Source organism: Giraffa tippelskirchi, chromosome 2 (assembly GCF_054371585.1).
Source record: "Giraffa tippelskirchi isolate mGirTip1 chromosome 2, T2T-mGirTip1v1.2.pri, whole genome shotgun sequence".
NCBI classification, from domain to species: domain Eukaryota; kingdom Metazoa; phylum Chordata; class Mammalia; order Artiodactyla; family Giraffidae; genus Giraffa; species Giraffa tippelskirchi.
Window position 1 is genome coordinate 125,984,190 of NC_137276.1, and position 27,557 is coordinate 126,011,746.

At 40.9% G+C, this 27,557-nt stretch overlaps 1 protein-coding gene across 23 annotated transcripts in view; it reads left to right on the forward strand.

The window, feature by feature from the left end:
• KCNAB1 (potassium voltage-gated channel subfamily A regulatory beta subunit 1) overlaps positions 1 to 27,557 on the forward strand; it is a 532,662-nt gene that overhangs the window by 47,205 nt on the left and 457,900 nt on the right. For 9 of the 23 annotated variants that reach the window (XR_014076908.1, XR_014076910.1, XR_014076907.1 and 6 more), the window contains exons 1-2: positions 21,707 to 21,780; positions 23,967 to 24,156. Coding sequence is in view for 4 of the 23 variants with exons in the window: in XM_081570608.1 (XP_081426734.1) it covers positions 21,708 to 21,780; positions 23,967 to 24,156 (263 nt within the window). In the remaining 19 variants the exon portion in view is untranslated. Of the gene's footprint in view, positions 1 to 21,706; positions 21,781 to 22,881; positions 22,962 to 23,862; positions 24,157 to 27,557 lie in introns of those variants that run through there. The other 14 variants (XR_014076897.1, XR_014076905.1, XR_014076895.1 and 11 more) reach the window with 5 other exon arrangements.

Sequence of the window (27,557 nt, forward strand, 5' to 3'; positions counted from 1 at the left end):
AAGCTTTTGCACCCAGAAAGGCAAGTACTGCATGAGATCACTTATATGTGAAATCTAAAGAAATCAAACTCACAGGAGCAGAAATTAGAATAGTAGTTGCCAGGGGATGAGTGGGGGGCATAGGATAATGTTGGTTAAAAGATATAAAGTTTCAGTCATGCAGGGTGAATAAGTTCCTGAAATCTCATATATAGTATGGTGACTACAGTTAACAGTATCCTACTGTATACTTGAAATGTGCTATGAGAGTAGATCTTAAATTGTTGTCATCATACATGTGCACATACATGGTAATTATGTGAGATGATAGATTTGTTATTTAGCTTGTTTGTGGTAATCATTTAACAGTGTATGTATATATATATATATGTATATCAAAAACACATTGTACACTTTAAACATATACAATTTTTTTGTCAATTAAAGAAATTAAATATATACAATTAATAAACATAAATAAATAATAATTAATCATATACAATTAATGCAATTAAACACAATAAATAAACCTATAAAATTAATTTGTCAACTAAACCTCCATAGAGCTGGAAATAAAATTTTAAAAGAGAAGCACAGAAGAACATTGGCATCTCACACCATGGTGAGGTACCACCCTTCTCTCCTCCTGTGGTTGTGTCAGTTAAGAATTAGCTTCTAGAGTTTAGGAGAGAATGGATACATGTATACATGTGACTAAGTCCCTTTGCTGTCCATCTGAAACAATCACAGAATTTTTTTAATCAGCTATACCTTACAAAATTAAAAGGTTTTAAAAATGAAAAAAAGAAGTAGCTTCCAAAAAAAAAAAGGCAGCTTCTGAATCATATGCAATCTGCTCAGCACTGCAGACTTTCTAGGATGTATTTCATAATGACCCTTAAGACAGCTCTCTGCATCATTTGAGGGTAATGCTTGTCAGATCTTCTTTCTGACATCTCAGTTGCAGACTGACACTTTGATGGAATATGTTGGGAAGACTCACTGCTGTCATTTAAGAAAATGTCTCTATTTGAATCCAGATGACTATATCCCTTTTCCCCAAACATCTGCTTGGCTTATTTCAGGGGAATTGAATGCTGTTCACAATCCAAGCTTAAATGTCTGTATGGGTCTGTCTGTAGGCTTCTCTCTTCCCAGAAAAGTTAAAGAGGAGATGAATTCAGAGTTAAATAAGTTTTAAATTAGCCAGTCCTCATTATAGTGTTGGCTAAGTCATTTGCTCACAGGGTATCCATGTAAATTGGCTTTCCAACAGAACACCAAGCCATTACTTCTGCGTAGAGAAAACTTTCCCGTAGACCTTATATTTGAATGGGCTCTTCTATTCATACATCCATCTCTCTTATACATGCTCAGGATCCAGGCTGGTCTTACATCCTTTGATTAATGATATGCCCTTTGAGGTTTTTGATTGCACAAATTGATATTTCATTGTACCAAGTTTCCTGGCTAGAGTGGAGATCATGGCATCAATGAGAAGTTACATCAGCATTCATTTCATTCTTTTTCACTAAAATCCAGTTTAGAATGAACCAAAAGAGCTTATCTGAAATTATAAATGACTATGAATACATTAAAGGGATGAAACAAGACAGCTTTTAGGAAAAGAGCAAAGAATAAATTAGTTAAGAATTATATTACAATATCAATGAACAGATTTTAAAAATATTATATTTCTCTTTTCCTTTGCTCTTTTTTCCCCAGGTTTTGTGATCTTTAAATGTCTTTTCAGTTTTAGATACTCAGAATGAAAAGAATTACTTTCTACATAGTTTCTGCTGATTCCTTGGTAGATATTTCTTCCAACACTCAGTTTAGTTACTCTCCAAACTCAGCTTTCTGTTAAATCTGACCTCTGAAATCTAATACTGATCTAGGAAATCTGAAGAACTGTGTCAAGTTTATATGCACAAACACTTAAAAAAAACACTCTTTTTCCTTATTTATTTACTTTTAAACTTTTTATTTTATACTGAGGTATAGCCAATTAATAATGTTGCGATAGTTTCAGGTGAACAGCAAGGGATTCAGTCATATAATTCGAGTATCCATTCTCCCTCAAACTGCACTCCCATTCAGACTGGCACATAACGTTGAGCAGAGCTCCATGTGCTACACAGTAGACCTTGTTGTTTATCTATTTTAAACATAGCAGTTTGTGCATGTCCATCTCAAACTCCCTAACTCCCTTCTCCTCATTCCTCCCACTCCCCTCAACAGGAAGTTCATTGTCTAAGTCTGTGAGTCTCATTCTATTATGCAAATGAACCTTCTTTCTTTCTTTTTTAAAACACTCTTTCCTCTGACAAGAATCTACATCAAGTTTCTAAGAGTGGAGAGTGGCAGTTTCTTGACTGATAGAGCACAACTCAAGTCCAGCTCATTCATGACCTTCCTTCTGCATTTCTAAATTCCTCCTTCTCTTTCTCTAGACTTGTCGAAGCCATCACTGTCTGCCCCATGTTTAAATTTCAAACCTTATAGCTGGAAATACTAGATTCTGCTTTCCCCTCTTTCCATCTAATCCAGTTAGCCACCAAGCCTAACTCTACCCATGAAATATTTTTCTAAACAATTGTGTTCAGGTCACTCTTCTGAACAAAAGAGATTCAGTGCTCCATATTGTTTATAGAATAAAGATCAAGCTTTTCAACCTGGCACTGTAGAATCTTCATGTCTTCATCCCAACTCATCTTTCAGTTCAGTTGCTCAGTCATGTCCAACTCTTTGAGACCCATGGACTGCATGCAGCACACCAGTCTTCCCTGTCCATCACCAACTCCTGGAACTTACTCAAACTCATGTCCATTGAGCTGGTGATGCCATCCAACCTTATCCTCTTATCCTTGCCATCTTAGCCTCTGTCATCCCTTTCTCCTCCTACCTTCAATCTTTCCCAGCATCAGGGTCTTTTCCAAGGAGTCAATTCTTTGCATCAGGTGGCCAAACTATTGGAGCTTCAGCTTCAGCATCAGTCCTTCCAATGAATATTCAGGACTGATTTCCTTTAGGATTGATTAGTTTGATCACCTTGCAGTCCAAGGGGCTCTCAAGAGTCTTCTCAACACCACAGTTCAAAAGCATCAATTCTTTGGCGCTCAGCTTTTTTTATGGAACAACTCTCACATCCATACATGACTACTGGAAAAACCATAGCTTTGACTAGCCAGACCTTGGTCAGCAAGGTAATGTCTCTGCTTTTTAATATGCTGTCTAGGTTGGCCATAGCCTTTCTTCCAAGGAACAATTGTTTTTTAATTTCATGGCTGCAGTCGCCATCTGCAGAGTTAACTTTGGCTTTGTCTAATTTGCCCATATGTTTATTTTATGCTTCTGAGAAATAAATTTTATAAAGGTTTCCTGATTATAGCTGGTTATAAATCATACCAATTTCTACCATTATTCTACATTAACTAAAAAATTATATAGTAATATATGGTGATTTTAGAAACCACAGAAAATTACAAATGAGCAAAATTTATAAAATCTATAATTCAAACTCAGAGATAATTACTGCCAACATCTTGCTGTATTTTCTTTCATACTTCTTTCCATACATATTTTATACATATGTAAATGTATAAAACTGAATTTTGCTAAATGTAATTGTTTCAATAATTATAGTTCTGAACATAATTCCATGTTTATACTTTCATATCCTGGCTATCAAATATATGGATATTTAAATATCTGATCTCCTATTTTCATCACTTAGGTTGTTTTCAATTTTTTTCACCATTAAAATTTTTTTTTCTTTCAGACTTTATTATAGTAAACATTGTGTAAAAATTCTTAGTTAATTTCTTAGGGTTAATTCCTACAAGTAAAATTGGTTCTTGAACATCTTTAATGTTTTCTTATCCTTCATTTACTAACCTGTAATAATTTTTATTTTTCTTCTTTGGATCCAATTCAACTTCTTTCTATTTTTATTAATGTTTGAAAACTATAGTCAGCTATTAATCTAAGAAAAGATCAGACCAGAGGTAAGGACAAGGTAGAGAAGCCATTCTGGCCCTTATAGTTTGTAAGGCTTAACTCCAACCAGAATTTGCATGAGCTGTTAACATAACAGAATGGCTTATGTTCAGTTGGCCCCCATCTCCTAATCTCTGACTGAATCAGCTCAGTCGCTTCCCCCAGTACTGCTGATCCAGCTTCAGCTTCTTTACTGTGATATAAACTTTGTACATTTACCTAAATGCCTGGCTAGCTTCTAGAAGTTTTTTTTTTTCTTTAAGAACACTTGGTCTATTATTTAGGTAATCCACCACTGAATGGTTGTTCATTTTATTCTTTTTTACTTAATTGAAAAAGCATTTATTGACCTCTATTGTGCAGATGACTGTGCTAGGCTCTGGGGCACAGTGACAAATAGGACAGGAGCTCTCAAGATGCCTAAGGTCTTTAGGGGAGGCTGATATGCAAATACCTAGATTACTTCACATGTTACGTGCAGCCACAGAAGCATGTTCAAGGGAGCAGAGATAGTAACTCTTTAGTGGGGGTTCAGGGAAGGCAGCCTAGAAGAGGGGAGAGCTGAGATGTCTCTAAAGATAAACAGGAGTTCCTTTTTTGGTTGTGCAGTGAGAAGGGTAGGGAAGAGAGGAGAGAGAGAGAGCAGTATTTTTAAACACAAAGAAGCCTAAAGCAGAGTGGTGTACTTAGGACACCATACGCAGGCTGTATTGTTGGGAAAAATGCTGTGGAGAGATGAAAGAGTGTGTGATGAGGTTTAGAGGAGGACAGTGGCCAGATCATGAAAGACGTTGTGTTGTCATGTGCTTGGGCTTGACTCAGGAGGCACTGGTGACTTGATGAGATTGTTGTTTTAGAAAGATGTATCAGATAGCAACACACTGCCAGGATTTCAGGTAAGAGGTACTGGAAACAAGAAGACTAGTTAGGAATAACAATAATTACCTACAAAAGAGGGCTTCACTCATAGCTCAGTTGGTAAAGAATCTGCCTGCAATGCAGAATACCTGGGTTCAATCTCTGGGTCAGGAAGATTTCCTGGAGAAGGAAATAGCAACCCATTCCAGTATTCTTGCCTGGAGAATCCCATGGACAGAAGAGTCTGGCAGGCTACAGTCCATGGGGTTGCAAGAGTAAGACATGACTTAGCGACTAAACCACCAAACCTCCACCACCTACGAAAGAAATGAAGTGAGTTGGGGAGAGGATGGAGATGATGGTAGAAAAATACAGATGCCCAGGGCACTGACTCAGGGCAGGGGCTGGAAGTCTTGAATGATTACAAGACTGCGACAGGACTTGAAAAACACAAGGCAGAATGATTGAATGATTCAGTAACATAGTGAGGTGGACCAAAATTGAGAGCCAGTGATTCAGAAAGAGTCATCAGCAGGACAAGGTAGAGTAGAGAGCAGAAGCCACATGAGATAGAACAGATTGGGCCTTGGGAATGCCAGAGAATACCCTAGAGTGGAAAGTCAATGAATTTTCTAAGTAGAACAAGCAAAAAGCAGCAATATGGATGCCCATAAATAGACTAAAAATAAAACTTTCCCTCCAACCTGAAAATCTATAAAATACCAGCAAAAGAGAAGTCCTTGCAAAACAAATGATGAATTGATTTCACAATAATTTTGATCTGGTTGTGGAAATCTTATTTAGAATAAAATATTCAGATTTCCTGGGCAACTGTAATAGGCACTGAATACTTCCTTTCTTTTACTGACTTCTTTGTACATTTGTCCATATCCTTTACTGGATAAAGAGGCAAAAATATGTCATTTATAGATGCTGAAAACCACTCCTGTGAGTGCTAATATTTGCAATTTTCCTCTACTTTTCCAAGGGTGTTATTCACTTCCTTTGGTTTGGGTTATGTTCTAGTTATGTAATGCTATGTAAACAAACCAGTTCAAAACTTAGTGGCTTAAAACAACAACATTTTGCCTATGAATCTATAACCTAGCCAGGTCTTGGCAGGACAGCTTGTCTCTGATCCATTTGATGTCAGCTTTGGCAGAGGCAGGAAATTATCTGAAAACTCACCACTGGCACGTCTCGTGGAAGACACATGAAAACAGATGGGGTCTGGAACATCTGGAGCTCCATGGCCATCTCTCAATATTTTGGGGTGATCTCTCCAGTAAGGTGGCTGCAAGGTGGCCTAGATGTTCTTTGTATGTTGGTGGAGGACTCCTGAGGTATGGAGAGAGAAAGAGAGCATGAGAGCAAAAGCTAGAAGGGAGTCAGTCTTTTCTAACCTTCCTTGGAAGACAGCAGGCATCTCTTTTGCTATATTAAAATTATTAGAAATGAGTCACGAATGCCAGCCCATATTCAGGGGAGGGGAATTAGATTCCACTTTCTGTAGGAGTGTCAAATAATTTGTTTTAAACCAATGCAGTCTAAATGAGGGATAGTTTGGAGGAGGAGAGAGGAGACCTACCATTGTAGCCATAGTTTGGTTGTGGGCCCTTTATTTTAGAGATTCTCACAGAGACCTTTTTCATGCTTTCCAAACCTTATTTGGGTTCCATCTAACCTAACCTTCTCAACTTCTGGGTTCTGAAACTTCTGATGGCCCCAAAGCAACATGGAATGGTGGAAAGAGCAGGTATTTAGAGTCATAAAGACCTGACAAGTAAGCTCCTATTCTCAGGTGTGCTGCTGACTTGCTGTGATTGCTGTGTGACTCAGACAAGCTTCCCACAGTGACTGGGGGTGTTGGCTTAAACTGCAAATAGTATGCTTTTTCCTTAGTTAAAAGCAACCATAAGATTTACATATAGAGCAATTAGCAAATTTTCCTGAGCTCTTCTTACATGAAAGATGCTATGCTGGGCCCTGTGGAAGCACCAAAGGCTGGCCCAGGAGCAGTAGTAGCCAGTTCTAATCAACAATTGGGACAAGCTGTGCAGACAGAAGCCAACAGCATTATTGTCCTTAGACCCTGGCAAGTGAGGCTCCCTATGCCTTCCACTGCTCCTCTCCCTGGCCCTCATAGACTCCAGAGCTCCTGTGCTTTGAAATACCTTCCTCACATTTTCCTGAGTGCCTCTCCAGGGCTTAGTTCCAGCCAGGGCCCTTAGTGCCATCTGAACAGGGGTGCTCGAGCCTGGGCTGGATCCAGTATAGGCCCTGGTCTCAGTTTCTCTCTCCTTCAGGGTGCGCTCTGACTCTACAGTCCTGTGTGTAGGGTTGACCAGATGTCCAGGAGCTTCAGGACTCATGACTGCAGGATTGTTTCCAAGTTTTGTGGCAGGGTCCTGGTTCTAGAAAAGCATCTGGTGAGCAGATGGCTTTTCTTGGCTAGCAGAACATTTCTCTTGAGGTGATTTGTCAGAATGCTGCTGGCATGCTGATTCTGAGGCCTGAGAATGTGAATTTCTAACAAGTTTCCAGATGATGTTGATGCTCCTGGTCAGAAACCACTGAACTAGCAAGAAACTGTGTCTTGTGAGTGAACTGTGTTCATTTTTTTAAATCTTTTGAGAACTTTGACTCACATTCTGTGGTATTGGTAAAATGCCTAACTCACGTTCTGTGGTAGTGGTAAAATGCCTAGGTCAAAAGAAATGCAGGTCTAAATTTCCTCATCCAAATACTAGATACACACAATGATACTGACTCAGGTATCACCTTGTAAAATGACCTGACTGGCCTGCCTGACAGACCTGCACTGTTGGTCACTGCTCAGTCAGAGCAATGGGTTTCTCATCTGTGTGGCTCACATGAATGGAGTACATGACAGGCCATGTGTACTTGACTTAAGGACCAAAAGGGTGACTCTGCAGCTCTAGGACTGATTCTTACTGTGGCTAAATGCTATGGGAGGCTGGTATGAATGTGCCTTCTTTTATATATTTTCTATAATTTTTGGTAAAAATAGGTGTTCAAAAAATCTAGTCAGTGTTTGCTGGAGAAGGTAGATCTTCAAAGGAAAATGATAATGGATATTTGAAAGGTGGCATTGCTTTGACAGTTTGGATTTTAAAGAAAGGAGTTCTTTAAACAAAAAACACAAAAACCCTGAGTTTGTGGTCAGGGTTTCTGAAGTAAAAGAGACCAAAGTCACCCAAAGGTGACAAGCAGGCCAAAGGATCCCTTAAAGGATTTAGGACTTTGCAAAGACATCTTTAGTCCTCATGACTGAAAGCAGCAGGATATCTTTAACAGTTAACATTTACTAAATTAGATGCTATTTCTGTAAGATACTATGGAAAAACCTGAATGATCTTTTTGGCTCACCCAATAACAGATGACAGACAGGTCCACCAAGATGTGGGTTCTGATGATGTGGAGGTCTCCTGGAGCTCATGTACAACCTTCACACATTTTAGCCACTGAGGAGTGTTGCTGAGTGGGGAGGGCTCTGAGAGGTGTCAACCAGGTGGTGCTGCAGAAAATAGGGGAGAGAGGTGTGTGTGTAAAAATAGAATGAGTAAGGATTCCCATGCATTATCTTACTTGACATTCTATTTACTTAAGGAGGGATTATTAGTCCTTTTTTGAAAGTGGGAAACTAGGGTTCAGGGATTTGCTTAAGGTCCTCCAGCTAAACTATCAGAGAGTCAGGACTTCAGTCATCTACACATACAGGGTATATGTAGAAAGGGGTCTCTAGAACAGGTAGGTGATCTGTGTCCAATCATCACCCAGTCATCCACCAACTAGTTAGCTCATATAGAAATTAGGGTTGTTCAAAGGAAACTATAAGCAAAGTGAAAAGGCAGCCTTTGGAATGGGAGAAAATAATAGAAAATGAAGCAACTGACAAAGAATTAATCTCCAAAATATATAAGCAGCTCAATACCAGAAAAAGTGAATGACCCAATCAAAAAGTGGGCCAAAGAACTAAACAGACATTTCTCCAAAGAAGACATACAGATGGCTAATAAACACATGAAAAGATGCTCAACATCACTGATTATCAGAGAAATGCAAATCAAGACCACAATGAGATACTGTCTCATGCTGTTCAGAATGGCTGCCATCAAAAAGTCTATAAACAGTAAATGCTGGAGAGGGTGTGGAGAAAAGGGATCCCTCTTACATTGTTGGTGGGAATGCAAACTAGTACAGCCATTATGGAGAACAGTGTGGAAATTCCTTAAAAAGACTGGAAATAGAACTACCATATGACCCAGAAATCCCACTGCTGGGCATACACACCAACAAAATGAGAATTGAAAGAGACACAAGTATCCCAACGTTCATTACAGCACTGTTTACAATAGCTAGGGCATGGAAGCAACCTAGATGTCCACTGGCAGATGAATGGATAAGGAAGTGGTACATATATACAGTGGAATATTACTCAGCTATAAAAAAAGAACACATTTGAGTTAGTTCTAATGAGGTGGATGAAACTGGAGCCTATCATACAAAGTGAAGTAAGTCAGAGAGACACCAGTACAGAATATTAATGCATATATATGGAATTTAGAAAGATGGTAATGATGACCCTATATGCAAGATAGCAAAAGAGACACAGGTGCAAAGACTTTTGGACTATGTGGGAGAAGGCGAGGGTGGGATGACTTGAGAGAACAACATTGAAACGTGTATATTACCACATGTAAAATAGAGGACGAGTGCAAGTTCACTGCCTGAAGCAGGGCACTCAAAGCTGGTGCTCTGGGACAACCCAGAGGGATGGGGAGAGGAGCGAGGTGGGAGGGGCATTCAGGATGGAGGGGGGGCATATGTGCACCCGTGGCTGATTCATGTCGATGTATGGCAAAAACCACCACAATATTGTAAAGTAATTAGCCTCCAATTAAAATAAACTAATTAATTAAAAACAGAAAAAAGAAAATAGAATTGTTTACATAAACGAGGCTTATCAAGAGGAAGAGGGAGACAAGAAATGTAAAGTACCCCAGCCTGGTGTTGGACACAAAATCAATGCTAGAAAGTGTGGCTTCCTTTCCTTCCCTTCTCTTCTGTCATTAGGAGCCTGAGGACATGGCTTCACGCTGATTCACCAGGAGGCACAAAGCACAGGTTTTCTCTCAAGCAAGTTACTTAACCTTTTCAAGCCTCAACTTCCTCATTTACAAAATGGAAATACTAGTGCTTCCTACTTTATAGAGTTGTTGAGGCATTTAAATGAGAAAATGCTGGGAGACTCCCCTGGTGGTCAATTGGTGAAGACTCTGCTTCCACTAGATAGCATATTTAAAAGCAGAGACACTACTTTGCCAACAAAGGTCTGTCTAGTCAAGGCTATGGTTTATCCAGTGGTCACGTATGGATGTGAGAGTTGGACGGTGAAGAAAGCTGAGTGCCAAAGAATTGATGATTTTGAACTGTGGTGTTGGAGAAGACTCTTGAGAGAGTCCCTTGGACTGCAAGAAGATCCAACCGGTCCATCCTAAAGGAGATCAGCCCTGGGTGTTCATTGGAAGGACTGATGTTGAAGCTGAAACTCCAATACTTTGGCCACCTCATGCAAAGAGTTGACTCATTGGAAAAGACCCTAATGCTGGGAAGGATTGGGGGCAGGAGGAGAAGGGGACGACAGAGGATGAGATGGCTGGATGGCATTACCGACTCGATGGACGTGGGTTTGGGTAGACTCTGGGAGTTGGTGATGGACAGGGAGGCCTGGCATGTTGCGATTCATGGGGTTGCAAAGAGTCGGACACGAGTGAGTGACTGAACTGAACTGAACTGTGCTTCCACTGCAGGAGATACAGGTTCAATCACTAGTTGGGGAACTAAGATCCTGAATGCGGCACAGTGCTGCTAAAGAGAGAGAGAAAGAGAATCCATCTCAAGGACTTAACATAATGCACAGCATGTGATTAGTAGTTAATAAATGTTAACTGCATATAGGAATGATAGAAATGGCAAGGGTTAAGAATTGAGGGTTGTCAGAGCCTGCAGGTTTGTGCCCAGTGCCTGGCATGTCCTTCAGTGCTGAGTTGGGGCAGGCTCAGGCCCAGGTCCAGGCCCAGGAGGGGCCTACAGGCTCCAGGAGGAAAGTGTGGTCTTTTGAGTCAGCCTATTTTATTTACTGTGCATGTTATGCAGCTCTTGCCAAGGAGATGGCAGAATTTTCTTTCAAATAAAATTGGGATTTTCACAGTTCTCAGAAGAAGGATTTTTCCCCCTCTGTTGCTGAACTGAGCTTCCTAAGGGCTTCTTGCTGGAATGAAAAGAATGAAATGCTTGACTTTTCGATAACAGCCTCTGGTTTAATAATTAGACATTCCAGGAATAACTGCCTTGGCAGTAGTCAACTACATTTTATTTTGACAGTGAAGGAGTCTTCGATTTTCTCCGTTCCTCCTATCTCATCAGAATAACAGAAAAAGCTATTTGGAAGCCTGGTGTTTTTGTAGCACATTTCACTGTTTAAAAGCACAGTATGTGCTAAGATTTTTCCCAAAGGTCACAAGTAGAAATATTTCATGGTGGAGAGATCATGGGAGAGACCAGCTTCCTGTATATTCCAGCCAGTGTTAGCAACTTGAGAAGCTTTCAAATTTAAGCTATATTATAACTCCTCTTCAAATTTGCATTCTATCTTTGCAATAGGGAGCTGGCACTACGGAATTTAAAAAGCTGGGAAGCTTTGGGGCAGAGAGACTGAGGCATGGATTCCAGCCTCGCCACTGACAAGTTACTTAAAACCTGTAACCTCAGTGTCTCCATCTAGAAAATGGTGGTGATAAACCCAGGTTGAAGGATGGTTTGAAGGATAAAGAAATGTATATAAAACCCACAGTGTGACATGTGGTAAGTACTCAGTACATCTCAATAAATTTTGGGTTCTTTCCCTCACCTCATCTACTGCTTTACAATCAGGTAATCATAGTTCAGTCTCTTAGGCCCCTTGGTATCAGTTTACACATCTATAAAGTTAAGGGAATTGGCCAGCTAATCACATACTAATATTGTATGGGACCAGAAAAGTCCATGATTCTGTCATTTTTGATGTTGTTATCATTCACTCACAAGCTGCTCCAACACTGAACTGAATCAGCTCCAAGGTGAAAGGTGGGATGACCATAGGTGGCTAGATGGCCTCTGTGGCCTTTTTGCAGAATGACCCTTGAGCTGGGCTCAAGGAAATCAGAACAGAGGGGCCTGTGGGTGGGTACCAGCCTGAACCCTTCTGGGGACAAGAAGAATCCAAACCCTGCTTGGTGTTCTGAATGATCAACCAACCCCAGAGCCAAGCTAGGCATTTCCAACATGTCTAGACTGTTATATTCCTCAGCATCTTTTTGGTGAAAAGCAGTAAAGCCCCAATATAAACCAGCTGAAATCCAGTAAAAACCAGCTAAAGCACAAAATGGTTTTTATTGTCTCATGAAAGTGAGAAGTCCAAGGGGTAGAGCCATACTTGACTGGATGAGGAGTTCAAATAATGCTGTCAGAACTTTTCCTCTCAACATCATCAGCTCTTCTTGTCTGTCCCTTTGAAAAATGGCCTTTTAGTTTTCCTCCTTCTTCTGATAGACTTTATCTACCTGAGAGCCAAGGTGGACCCTAGCAGACTCAGGTTTATAATCCAACAGAACAGACCGCCTTTCCCACTGTGTCCACATACTAAATCCCGTGGAAGGGCTCTGATTGGATTTTGTTCATTGTAGCTTGTAAGCAGCATACCACAGTGCTCAAAATACAAAGGCCTGGATGACGTGGCCACCTGTGTGATGTGGACCTTGTGATTTACAGTCCAATGATATCTACATGGAATAGAGGAGTTGCTTTATTAAGATGGAATAGAGGAGTTGTTTACCAACTCCTATGAGGGGCTATGAGGGGCTTCCCTCACAGCTCAGTTGGTAAAGAATCCTCCTGAAATGGAGGAGACCTCGGTTCAATTCCTGGGTCAGGAAGATCTGCTGGAGAAGGGATAGGTTACCCACTCCAATATTCTTGCCTAGAGAATCCAAGGGACAGAGGAGCCTGGTGGGCTACAGTCCATGGGGTTGCAAGGAGTTGGACACGACCGAGTGACTGAGCATGCATGCACACTTCGTTATCCATCACATGTCTTTCCAGCGGCAATTTCCATGACCCCTCATTGTACTTCCATCTGACCTGCCTGGAAAAAAACCCCACAACTCCAGGTCAACCAGACCATCCCGTTTCTCCATGTTTACACCTGGACTGCTGAGCACTACAGGGACAATCCCAAGCTTGCACTGACAGGTGCCCCTGAAATTCATGACCATCAACATCAACCTCGGGCAGCCCCATACCTGGGCAGCATCCGTCCATCCTTCATAGTAGTCATTTCAAACAGCCTCCACTGGCTGCTTATTTGCTGCCTCTCTTGTGGATCCATCCTTCACCATGGCTTTTCTGGGCCCTGACTGTCTGACCTCCACAGATGACATCATCTGGCTTCTTGCCCTCTAGCTTCCTGTTGAGTTTGGTCCAGGAGGCACCGGCAAAAAAATTAGAGGGCATGAGGACAAAGAGGTTGGGTTTTCTATTTCCCTGCTTTTTCTCTACCTCACCATGGGCCCGGCAACGGCCGAGTCCCTCTGATCATTGTCTCCGTCGGGTAATTACCTGTTTGTGGCTCCAGCACTCACAGGCTCCCTTCCTTCTCCCTGCCCAGTGTTGCTAGTTCCTCTGTATGTCATCCTCCCTTATTTGTTCCCTTAACCCAGCCCACATCTATGTGATTCTCCTCTTCGGTAATTATTTTTGCTTAAACTCTTTGGAGTGTGCCATCTGTTACCTGCTGGAAGATGCCCAAGCATATCCTCTCCTCAAACACACGGCCACGCCAATGACTCCTTCATGCCCAGGAAGGAAGTGATCCCTTCATTCTTATGTTGCAGAGAGAACAGATTACCAGAAGGCAACCTCCTCAGCTTCCTTCCATTATGCTGAAACCCTCCTGCATCTGCATCCATCCACCTCCCACCTTTTCTCCTGTTGTATTAACGGATGATCCAGCCCCTGCCTGAGGCCACGGGGTCTACTTGCGCTCTGTATTCCATGACCCATCTACCTGGGGACCTTGTTATGTTGGTTGTCTATTCTTTCTAGAATCTTTAGCCTGTCCCTCACACTGGATTCTCCCTGCCTTCTGGCAAACCAGATTGCTCTAACCTGTCCCATCTTTGAAACTCTGTCTCAACACCTACTTCTTCTTAGCTACCATCATATTCTTCCTCCCACATCACAGCCATCTTCTGAAGAAGTTTGTCTACAGTCTCCACATCCACATATCCTGTTTTATGGGATGACACAGAACTTCTCTAGCCCCAGATGGGCAGCATATCTGTTTAGAGGATCGTACCATCCTTTACTGAATCAAGCTTTCTATCTTTAGTAGGAATTTGATTATTCCTTTTATGTTTTAGAAAATTATGTTTAAGAAAGAAAATGGGTTATGAGTCTGAAAAGTTTGTTAAACATTGGGGTTTTTTTGCTATTAGAAAATAACTTTCATACTCTCTTTTTTCTAAAAAAAAAGGGGGGGATTTATTATTTTTATTTATTTTTGGCTGTGCTGAGTCTTCATGGCTGCAGGCTTTTCTCTAGTTGTGGTGAGTGGAGAGTGGGGACTACGCTCTATTTGCAGTGCTTAGGCTTCTCATTGCAATGGCTTCTCTTGTTGCAGAGCACAGGCTCTAGGGTGTGCAAGCTTCAGTGGTTGTGATTCCTGGGCTCTAGAGCACAGGTTTAGTAGTTGTGGCACATGGGCTTAGTTACTCCCTGGCATGTGGGATCTTCCCAGACCAGGGATGAAACCCATGTCTCCTGCATTGGCAGGGGAATTCTTAACCAGTGAGCCACCAGGGAAGCCCTTGTCGAACATTGTTAATGCCAGAATTCCACACTTACTCTTCAGGTATAACTCACAAAAGAAATCCACAGGAAAATGTAGATGTGGCACATCAGAGCTTCATAGAGGATGTGGCAGTTAGCACTTGGTGTCAGGACAACGGTGGGGGGGCTGTCTCAGGTTCTGTGAAGCAGAAAGTAGCGTCTGTGGCCAAAGAGGAGCTCAAGGCCAGGAGTGGGTCTAGGGCTCAAGGCATAGAGAATCCTGTGGTGCTTTATGGGAGATCACTTGCCTTGGCTTGATTTCTATATCCCTCCTCTATCTCCAGCCAGCTGGGAAAAATCTGTAAATCCATCTAACCCCTTCTAACCCCCATTTATCAGAAGGAAATTTTGTATAGAAATTATGTTCTTTAATGGGCTTCCCTGGTGGCTCAGATGGTAAAGAATCTGCCTGCCATGCTGGAGACCTGGGTTTGATCCCTGGGTTGGGAAGATCCCCTGGAGAAGGCAATTGCCACCCGCTCTAGTATTCTTGCTTGGAGAATTCCATGAACTGAGGAGCCTGGCAGGCTACAGTCCATGGGGTTGCAAAGAGTTGGACACGACTGAGCAATTGACACTTTCATTTTCATATTCTTTACCAGGCATCCAACTTATGTTTAAAGAGCACCTACTCAATAAAATGAAAGAGCAGGGATTTGGGGAATCAGACAGGCTTCGGTGAATTTAGAAAATTACTAAACCTTGCTACATCTCAGTTTCTTTTGTACTGCTCAAAAATTATACATTCTCCACATTGCTTAGCCCTCCACACACAATCTCCCAATGTTTGGGAACTATTACTTTACAAACTTCAATGCACATATGAATCACCTGGGGGATTTTATTAAAATGTAGGTCCTGATTCATTAGGTCTGGGGTAATCCTGCATTTCTAGTAAGTTCTCAGGTGCTGCCACACTGTTGGCTTTTGGACAACACTTTGAGTAGCAAAAACTTGTCTTTGTACTGATAATGTGAATATGAACAAAGACAATGAGTCCCCATCCCTTATAGCACCTGAGAATTCCAGTGTCCCAGAACCTTTTCTAGGGTCCTTTATAGAATGATAGAAGCAGAGAGCAGCTCTGGAGTGTCTTCAGCCCTGTGGATGGGCGGGTCCCCTCCTGCCACCTAACTGCTGGTGTGTTCAGTCTGAGGTCCCTGTTGGTCTCCTGCATTTTCCTATTCATATCCTTGCCAGTCACAGCACTGGAGCCCTTTTAAGTTACCTTAGATATTTTAAGTTACCTGTTTCTAGTCTCCTCACCATTAACCAACCTATGCGGGCTGTCTTAAATTAGGTCCAGATATCATGGAATAAAGAGCTCCCTGCTGTTATGCCTTAAACTTCACTAGTACTGGGCAATTACATGTAAACCAGCTTTTAGACTCCAAAAACATTGGGCCAAAAAATTGGTCCAAACTCTTCCATATGCATTGTTAAGTCAAAGTATATATGAATCCCTTGACACATTAAAAAAATACCAAAACACTAGGTGTTAAAGGGCTTCCTTGGTAGCTCAGACAGTAAAGAATCTACCTGCTATGCAGCCTGCATTTCAAAAGACCCCAGTTCGATTCTGTGTTGGGAAGATCCCCTGGAGGAGTAAATGGCAAACAACTCCAGTATTCTTGCCTGGGAAATCCCATGGACAGAGGACCCTGGAAGGCTATATAGTCCATAAGGACCCAAAATTGTTCTACACAACTGAGAGATTAACACTTTCACTTTTCACTAGGCGTTAAAATGTAAATAATGTAACAATAAATTATAAGATGTTATCATAATAATATCTATAGTTTTTTTTGAGCACTACACTTTATCCTCATTATCTATAATCCTCATAGAAATATTGTAATCTGTACTGCCTCCTTGTGCCAATGGGGACACTGGTACTCAGAGAGGTTAATCAACTTTCCCAGGTCACACAGCTCATCTGCAGCAGAGCTTGGGCCACTAACCTCTGTCTGATGTGAAATCCCATTAAACTATTTCTGCTTCTCCAGATTTAAGTGACCTCTCAGGCTATCTTTTGAATAGACAACCACTTCCTTAAATACATATCTTGTTTTCCTTTTGTCAATCATGTTCTCATTCATAATACATGTGGATTTTATTAGTGAGGCTCCCATTAACTTGAGGCAGTGTGATCATCGCATTGGAAAATATCAGTAAACGGCTTCTACACAATATTTTAGTTGAATTTACTCTTACACGGAGTGATACTCCTAAGGATCAGGAGTGGATGGGAAATGGAGTCATTTTTCCTACCAGGTAACAGGGCAGTAACAGCCTACAAATGGTAGAGATGGTACATCAGAAATGTGGGCTATTAGTCACTTTTCCAATGTGGAGCTAAAGAAATATTTGAGCTCATACTGGACCACATGCTAAGAGTCCAGGTGTGTTATTTTTATTGTGAGTGAGTGAATTAGGGTCAGCCCCTAGGATGGGAACCAAGCAATGGACCTAAACAGGAACTTGACCAAAATCATCACCATTTTCAGAACTCCAACAAGTGAGGAGTAGATTTAGATATTGGACCCCATAATAGCTTTTATGAACTGGAAGTGCTTTCTAAGTCTATTAACAAGTGGTCTTTCAAGTTTTAAAGATAGAAATTTGAGTAAATTATGGCAATAAAGGGCAATGATGGGAATAGGATTATTGTTGGTCTGAGATCCCAAATGTTTCCTGTAAGATCACAAAATATCATTGATCCTGGTTGCTGCCAAGGAATAGGGCCTGCCTAGGTTGGAGACCATGAATTTAAGTAGCACTTACCATCAGATCTTGTCTACTTTTAAAAATAAGAAAATAATTACCTCCTCTTTTGCACACTCTCTATTTTTCCTTTTTAAAACCATTATTCTCCTTTAAAGGGGAGGAGATATAGAAAGTTTAGATGATTTTTAATTCTCTAGATTCTGTAAAAGATTATAAATGCTCATAGAGGGAGTATTTTCTTTCCTTTTTTTCTGTTAAGCATTTTTTTAAAAAATCAAGTAGTTGATTTGCAATGTTTTTAGTTTCTGGTATATAGAAAAGTGATTCTGTTTTATCTCTGTGTGTGTACATATATATTCTTTTTCATATTCTATTACTTTATTAGAAGATATTGAATATAGTTCCCTGTGCTATACAGTAGGACCTTATTGTTTATCTATTTTATACACAGTAGTTTGTATCTGCTGATCTCAGATTCCTAATTTATGCCTCCCTACACCTTTCCCTTTTGGTAACCATAAGTTTGTTTTCTATGTCTGTGAGTCTGTTTTATAAATAAATTCATTCGTGTCATATTTTAGATTCCATGTATAAGTGATATCATATGATATTTATCCTTTTCTTTCTGACTTACCTCACTCAGTATGATAACCTCTAGGTCTATCCATGTTGCTGCAAATGACATTATTTTGTTCTTTTTTATGGCTGAGTAGTAGTCCACTGTATATATGTATTATATCTCCTTTATCTGTTCTGCTGATGGACATTTAGGTTGTTTCCATGTCTTGGCTATTGTAAATCATGCTGTTGTGAACACTGAGATGCATGTATCTTTTGAGTTCTGGTTTTCTCCAGATATATGTCCAGGAGTGGCATTACTAGATCATATGGTAGCTCTATTTTTAGTTTTTTAGGGAATCTCCATGCTGTCTTCCATAGTGACTGCACAAGTTTATATTCCTATCAGTAGTGTAAGAGGGTTCCCTTTTCTCCACACTAAGTGTGTTTTTTTCTGTTATTTCCTTTAAGCGGTGATTGCAGAGATAGCATAGCTTTTGGCACACATTGCACAAATGGTTTCAATATGTTTTGTTTGTTTGCCAAACACTTAAACATTATCAGGGAGGGTTTCTGCATGCTTTAAAAGTAGCAATGTCCTAAAATCTATCAAGAAAAACTACATTTTCCTTCAACAATGACATTCTAAAGAAATGTGTAGCCTTTTAAAGCAGCAGAAATGCTGTAGGAATACAAAGTGACTTACTACACAGTGCTAAGTATTTAAAAGGTAGTAAAAATGGTTAGCTAATTAACAAAAGAAACTAACCTTGCAACAGACAGGTAAAGAAAAAAAAAATCCAAGGCTTTAGTGGAGCAAATAGCCCATGTGCTGTGTATTAATATCATAAAGTGAGAGTGACAGGAACTGACCTCTTAAGAAATATTCAGTGCATAGAGTGTTTGCTCCTAGATAGAATCCAGATTATTGGTGCTGGAAAGGACTGTTCTCCATATCTCTGGGTCCTGGTCCTTAAATTGGCAATTTGCAAAGAAGTGTGGGCTAATTCAGAAAAAATCCCAACCCTATCCTTGTCATTAAAAGACACTTTTTCAATAAAATTTTATTTTTTTATTAAACAATAACATCAAAATTTAGAAAATCTAGTTTTAACCAATTATATCCAATAATGTTGCAATAACTCAGTCTCTAAGACACTTTATAATAGAGTCTTGTGGACATAGAAAATAAAAATTTATCATTTTATGCCCATACTTTTGTTGCAGAGAGTTATTTGATAGGGACATCTGTAAAATATTTTCCAGCATACAGGTATTTTACATCCAGGTAAAATTATGGCTGAGGAAGAGACTGGAAAAACAAGTTCAGAGAGAAAAAGGCAGAATGTAAGATTTCCAACTGCTAAAGAAGAGCATGCTTATGAATTTTTTAAATGGATGATGATAGATATCAAATAGCTGTGGCATTTAAGTTCCATTGGGGATATTTAAGATAGTGATGTAACAATGTTATTTTAAAAGCAGCAATACTTATAATATGCTGGATGTGGCATCTTTTGTGACTATTTAAATTTAAGATGACAAAGGTTGCATATTTAAAATATTTAAGTTGATGCTTAGCTTTTCAAAAATTTAAAAGGGAACCGTAAGCAGAAGTTTGAAATTTAGTGCTGCAATAGTATCTAACCTGGAGAATAAATATTAATGCTTATTAAATGCTAATATATGCTAGACCCTGTTCTAAGTAGTTTGTATTTTGTTAAAGGTTTATAATAAGGATATAAACCTTTAACGATGTTTACTATTTCTGCTGGATAATTAATCTAAAATTTAATAGTGGCAATAAAGCAATGATTTTATTTAGCTCGCAATGAGGGCTTGTGTGTACCGTTCTCACTTGTGCTATGCTGTGCTAAGTTGCTTCAGTAGTGTCTGACTCTTTGTGACCCTATGGACAGCATGGACAGGCTTCTCTGTCCATCCCAATTGGATGTTGGCTGGGACTCAAGTTACCCAAGGGTTCACCAAGCCCTGTAGCTCCCAGAATTGGTGGTTGACGTTGGCTACTGATGAGAGCACCTACATGGGACTCTCCACCAGAACATTATCAAGGTAATTGGATTCCTGACGTGATATCTAGTTTCCTCCCGAATGAAGGAAGGTAGGTGAAAGCCACGCAGCCTTTCTGATGTAGCTGTGGAAGTCATCTAGCATCCCTTTTACTGATCAAAGTGTAATAGGGGTGGGGCAGGTTCATGGCTGTTATCACGAGACTTAGCTCTAGAGACCATTAACTTGTGAGACCATTAGCTACCAAGATCCTCAGCGCAGGGTTAGAGGTCAAGCTCTACCAGTGGCTGACTGGACAGTGGTCCTCGGGGTGGAGAGTGAGGTGAGAGGCAGATGGTGCTTTTCTCCCCTGGGTTCTCTGGACTCTGGCCAGTGGATGAGATGGCTGGGAACAGGCTGAAGGCTGTGTTCTGCAGGGCTCACTGTGGCTGCCCACTGGCCCAGGCCTTGAGGCAGTGGTGAACCTCTCCTCCATCTCCAGCACTTAATAGCAGTTGCAGTCACCTTGGGTGACAGCCGGTGAGACCTCACCACTTCCCCTCCCTCTTCTCCCCTTCCCCCACCGCCCCGCCACCCGTTCGGGCAGCCTGAGGAGCCTGAGGGCCTGCTAGGTCCTGGGTGCCTGGCTCCCTCAGTGAGGAAAGCTGGGCAGGGTCTGGGGTCCTGGGTCTGAGGGTGCCACCAGCTGATATCTGCCTCCCAGCCTGGGCACTGGTGGGAGGACCCAGACTGGGTGCTAGGCGAATGCTCTTGAGCAGGGTAACCGGCCTGTACAGGGACCCATTCCTCCTAGCTGGGGCCTGGTCCTCGGAGGGAAAGATCTGAGCCTTGGGACTTTGCCTTTTCTTGTCAGAACAGAGAATAATGTTTATCTGGTGGAGGTTTACAGAAATATTGTGACCTGACTTCAAGAATAAAGAATCTGACACTGAGAAGTTTGCAACAACTAACTGTGCTCCTGTCTCACCTTTCTTATAAAAGGGCTTTGCTGAAAGCTTTTGGGGAGTTTAAGGCTTTTAAGGGCATGAGCCACCCCTTTCCTCCCGTGGCCCTGAAATAAACCTTTCTCTGCTCCAAATGCTGACGTTTTGATATGGTTTAGCCTCCCTGTGTGTCAGGCACACAGACTTGCTTTCAGTAACAAAGGCAGTCAGAAGCCCACCGAGATTCAGGGAAGGGAAACAGATCCCACCTCTCAATGAAAGGGATGTTGAAGAATTTGAGGGCTGTAATTAAAAACTGCTACATACATATAATTATCTGTTTGTTTGTTTTTTTTTAATAGCTGTGGAAACTAAAGCACAGTCGCTTAAGTAATTTGCCTAAGATCACAGAGCAGGTGAGTGGTGGAGTTAGGATTCAAATCCAAGCAGTCTGACTCCAGAGCGGAGCTCTTAAACAGCCCTGCCTCTCGAGAAAGGCAAGCCAAGGGAAGTGTGAAGACCCCCTTGGCTGAATGAGTATAGACCCCAACCCTGCCCAGCTCCATTGCAGAGCCCACTGTTGACACATCCCCAGTGATATCTGTCCAGGGAGACTGTCTCCCAGAGTCTACACTTTCAGGAATCTGTTGCTATGGATACCATGTTGCCAGAGCTCTTCCAATGACTCAAGGGATGGAAGGGCAGGGAGAGCAACTGGAGAGGCTGCTGGTGTTACAGTTTTGCACAGCCTCAGGTGGGACAGATCTGGTGCTTGGTTGCTGTCTTGTTGCCCTTTGGTAGTTCTTTCAGGTGCCATGGCTTGGTGGTCATGGTTCTAATCCTAGACTACCTGGATACTAATACTAAACCACTTTTACCTGAATATGGGACAGTGCACATGGTGTGATTTGCTGTTCTCTCATTTTTGGCTTTGATTGACTAACAGCCAAGATCCTCAGAGACACAAACAAGCTTTCCAGTAGAGCTAACTCTTTAAAAAGAGCCTCCCTCTTCCTCTGCTGCCAGTCTCAGAGGCTATAAGACCTAAATATACCTCCATGATTTATAATTTATGATCTTCAATAGATAGAGAAATTCACTAACTTTCCTGAGTTTTTTACATGTAATAGACACTGAGGCAGTTGATACATGAGACCCTGAGGCTGACTAGGTCTGGATGCTTGGGAATTGTGTGTGTGTTCTATGCTTAGTCACTCAGCCATGTTCAACTCTTTGTGATCCAATGGACTTTAGCCCGCCAGGCTCTTCTGTCCATGGGGATTCTCTAAGCAAGAACACTAGAGTGGGTTGCCATGCTCTCCTCCAGGGATCTTCCCAACCCAGCGATCAAACCCAGGTCTCCTGCATTGCAGACAGATTCTTTACCATCTGAGCCACCAGGGAAACCCAAGAATACTGGAGCGGGTAGCCTATCCCTTCTCCAGGGGATCTTCCTGACTCAGGAATTGAACCAGGGTCTCCTGCATTGCAGGCATATTCTTTACCAGCTGAGCTAGCAGGGAAGCTTGGGATTTGGGTGTCATCAAATAACTGCGGTAGGCACCTAAGTGGACTTCCGATAGCTCAGTTGGTAAAGAATCCACCTGCAATTGCATGAGACCCCAGTTCGATTCCTGGGTCAGGAAGATCCCCTGGAGAAGGGATAGGCTACCTGCTCCAGTATTCTTGGGCTTCTCTGGTGGCTCAACTGGTAAAGAATCCACCCACAATGTGGGAGACCTGGGTTCAATCCCCGGGTTGGGAAGATCCCTTGGAGAAGGGAATGGCTACCCATTCCAGTATTCTGGCCTGGAGAATTCCATGGACTGTATAGTCCATGGTGTCACAAAGAGTCAGATACAACTGAACGACTTTCACTTCACTTCAGACACCTAACTGGGCACTGATATCATTGTCTCCTGAGCTATGACAGAGGTGAGATTAGTTGGTAGGCATGTGAGTCAATCTCATTCATCTTAAGCACAAGGGCCATTAACTGAATTTTCTTTTCATCTTCAGAATTAGTTTTCATGTGTAGTGGGCACATTCACCACCACATCCACATCCATGCACACATAGGCTCTCACCACTTCCTATCTACTTTTTTTTTTTAATTCCAACTTCATCTCAGTCTCCTCAATTGCAAAGTGATTCTTATGCTTCTACCCATCACAAGTACTGAGAGGATTAATGACTGAATCTGTTATGATAGGCTGCAGAAATGAAAGAATGTTTGACATATGTTAAGTGGCTCATTGATATTCAAAAACCTCCTTTTCCCTAAAGATTATAAAATAGATTGAAAATATTATTTTAAGGCTAATTATTACAAAAGGGATAATCCTGCCCTTGCTGTGATATTGTTATACTTATTTGAGGAAATTCACATTAAAACTTTAAAAACTCTAAAGGGACTCTAATTAAGAATGCCTAATGAGCCTCCATTAGCCTCATATTTTTATAACTCTAATATGATGATCAAATATAATTTACAAAACTCTAATGATCTAAGGTTCAAAGTTATCATTGTTAAGTGAAGAAGAACTCCAAACTTTGTATAAGAAACAGCACCATAATGCTTCAGTATTACAAAGTCACTGGGGGTTGTTTTGAAAATTTCCATGTTCCAGGATCTCACAGAGAGTGGCCGCCTTAGCTCTTCCTCAGGAAAGTTAGAGATACCCTTTCATCCCTTGCTGCAGACTCGGCTCGATTACAGCTTTGTGGCAAGATAAGGTTAAGGGGATGGGGGAGGACAGGAGAGAAGAGGGAGGCAGAAACAGAAAAATCAATTCAAATTACTTTGATGACAGTGACTTCAATTTTTTTCTGAAAGACAGACTCAAACATCCAGGATGCTGGCAGCCCGGACCGGGGCAGCAGGGGGTCAGATCTCAGAAGAGAATCCCAAGTTAAGGAAACTATCTGGGTTTTCTGTAGGGAGCAAAGACAAATCTCCCAAGAAAGCTGCAGAAAATGGGAAAGACAGCAGCCTCAGCCCCTCGGGGCAAACTCAACTCAGGGCACGGCAACTGGCTCTGGTGCGAGAAGTGGAGATGAACTGGTACCTAAAACTCTGGGAGCTGTCCACCGAGCACACCACTGCCTACGCCACCGGCATGCCTCACAGGTAAGACCCCCCTCCCTGCACCGGCTGTGTGAGACCCTGTTTGACCCTGCTCTCCAGAGTGAGTGCTTGGGTTTCTTTTCCCGTGCTGCTGGAGATGTAACAGCTCTAACTGTCTTGTACAGATGATTGACATTTCCAAATGTGTAACTGTAAAGAGCAGGAACTTGGTGAAAATGGCAAATAATGCTCCCTGGATTGTTATTCCGAAAACACCCCTTGTAAGGAGGCAGTGAGCACTCAAGAGCTGAGAGGGAGAAGAAGTATGGCATTAAGCTTGGTCTTAAATAACATTCAGAGGAGTTCAAAAATTGTGTTAAAATGCCTCCTTCCAAAACAATAACAAAAACTTTGCAATCTTTCTCCACTTCCCTCACCTCGAGAACTTGGGGATGAGGGAGGGAAATATGTTTTGCCTGTTTGAAAAGTGTATAGTTGAATAGTGAGAACTTGTTGAATGAGAGCTCAGCATGCAATGGGGGTATAGACTAGAACACACTGGCCACCAACCTGGGGGTCTGGGCCCCCTGTCTAAGACAGACATCATCAGGAGAAAAAGGTACTTTTTAAAAAGGAGGTCAATGTAAGACAGATCCCTGTAGAGTTTCTCTCTGTCCTTTTCTCAGCCTCAGCTTCAAATAATGCAGGGGAGGAATAATTTCACAAATCCCAATGTTATAAGGCAAAATATGTGGAGTAAAAGTGTCTGGAATCCTGAAATTTAAGAATGCTATTCAGTGTAACTGCTACAAAAAATCTCTTAGGAATTAAAGATAATTTTGCAAGGAAAATGATCCTGAAAATAAAGGCCAAGGTAACTTTTTATTAAGTGGCAATAAAAATTCATTAGAAGTGAAAAATAGTTTCAATGAAATTGTCAAAGCAGGGAAAACTTTTGCAGAAACTGTGGTAGCATAGAAATTCCAGAATGTATTATGTGTATCAAAGCATCCCAGTGTGCTCTGAGCTGCCCCATTTTTATATTTCTAATTCCTAAAAGACCTTATAGGAAAATATTTAGTGATTGAATTAACTGATGCATATAGATTAAAAATTTGTTGGACTACAAAATGCCAGAACTTCCATTTTTTAAACCTTTTCAAGGCAAGAATAAAAGTTACTTCCAAATCTAAGCCACAATTTAAAAATCAGCATTTAAAAATTAGAACAAGATAAAGTGTGTATAAGTGTTCTATGAAACACATTTACTATTTATGACTGAAGTGATTTGTCTGAAGCTCCTGTAAGCTTGTGTACTTATGTTTGGGATATAATAATATCCCAATAGAGATAATAAATAAAGGACCAAGAAGAATGATCTCAGTCAAAGGAAGCATGAAAGAGTTTGTCAGTGTTGGCAGTGTATCTCATATCTATAAATCTTAAATTTTAAAGCCATTATTAAAGAACTTCTGGAAAAAGACTTAGGCGGCAAATGAAAAGCTTGATAATGTTTTCCTTTCTTAACATATTCTTTTACTTACTCTAGACCAGAAACTTTCCTTAAAGGAGTCTAACACTGTGCTGTGCTGTGCTTAGTTGCCCAGTCGTGTCTGACTCTTTTGCGACCCCATGGACTGTAGTCCGCCGTGCTCCTCTGTCCATGGGGTTCTCCAAGCAAGAATACTGGAGTGGGTTGCCAATCCCTTCTCCAGGTGATATTCCCAACCAGGGATCAAGCCCAGGTCTCCCGCATTGCAGCTGGATTCTTTACCGTCTGAGCCATTCTTAACATATTGTTTTACTTTAGACCAGAAACTTTCCTTAAAGGAGTCTAACACAGGACTATACAATTCCTACACTATTATCTGATACTGGAATAACATTTATCAGGTCAGAGGGGAATATAAATTAAGGTAATCAGTTTGACCTAGAAAAGAAAATGGCAACCCACTCCAGTATTCTTGCCTGGAGAAGTCCATGGACAGAGGAGCCTGGTGGGCTACATTCCATGGGGCTGAGAAAGAGTCAGACATGACTTAGCAACTAAAACATATCAGTCTGAGCCAGCAACTTGGGAAAAGAAAAACAAGCTCTACTCTTTTCTGCTTTACTCAAACAATAGTAATTTGTCCCATATTCAGGGGAGATGATCCAGAAGTAAGGCTTCCATGGTAACAATGGACACATTATTAATCATTGATTCACAATAGCCTGAGTCCCTTGTCTAGTGACTGTGTTAAAGAACAGTGAAAGTCATGTCTCTCGTACATCATCAAAAATGAAAAATGTCTCCTCCTCCTTTAGTTTTACAGCATGATGTTTCCAAGTGAAAACTAGTGTGTGCAGGTGGCACTGAGCCCATTCATATATTAGATTTATTGCAGATCTCAATGTGTGCATAACTCAAAAAAGACAATTTTTCTCATCGCCAGCTCCTTTCCATTTTACTCCCCAATGTTAGTTGAGTTCTTGAGATTAGTGAAGTGATGACAATAATCAATTATAATGTACAGTCCTTTCAAATTGTAATGTAAGCAATAGGACATGTAGTTCCCCAAGTCACCTGGTTTTCTTTCATTTATAGATGTTGCCAGTAAAGAACTTACAGGAATTTTTCTGGACTTCCAATTGTCCTTTCTTCCAACAGTATGGCCCAAGAATGATATCTCCATTAGAGACCTGTGTGTAGAATATAAACATGAATAATATATAATATAAACAAATGTATCCACTGTAAAATTTTACTTACAGGACAGAATATGAAATACTTTAGTCCTTGAAGACATTACACATTTGCTATGGGTAATAATTCTTTGTGTCATTGGTTAATGGCCATCAACAAAGAATTGCTAGTGAGAGGTTTCTCACTCCAATTTCTTTTCTGAGAAGATGGAATGAAAATATTTTATAGCAGGTTAATTGTAGTTCATAAGGAATTTGAGGACTGTCTTATGCCCAGATTTGGTGGTAACTTTAATTTGAAACAAAGGGTATTATTAGATGATTGGAAGAAACTGTTACAGATAGAGGAGGGTCCAGTAGTTTTAGTATATTTAAGAAATAAAATTGTAGGAATCATGGCAGACAATGCACATTAGTCTGGAGTTAAGTGGTACTGATTCCCTTTCTGGGGCTATGTCTGCATAAGATTACACATGAAACAATCTAATATAATTTACTTCATACTGATTGGCTATTTTGCATAATTGTCTGATGACTCAGCAATGCTGATGTATTTTATATGATGGCTCATTACTCTGCAGAATGAGGGAGGGTGGTTCAGGGACCAGAGCTCTGAAGTTGAAGATAAAGGGCTGACTTTCATTTCTTGTGTAACTGTGGATGTGATTTTTAATTTATTTGTTGTTTTAAAATAAATTATTTTTCAGATTACAAAAGTAACACCTGAACTTGGTAGAAAATTTTGAAAACAGAAACATATAAAAAAGAAAGGACAATCA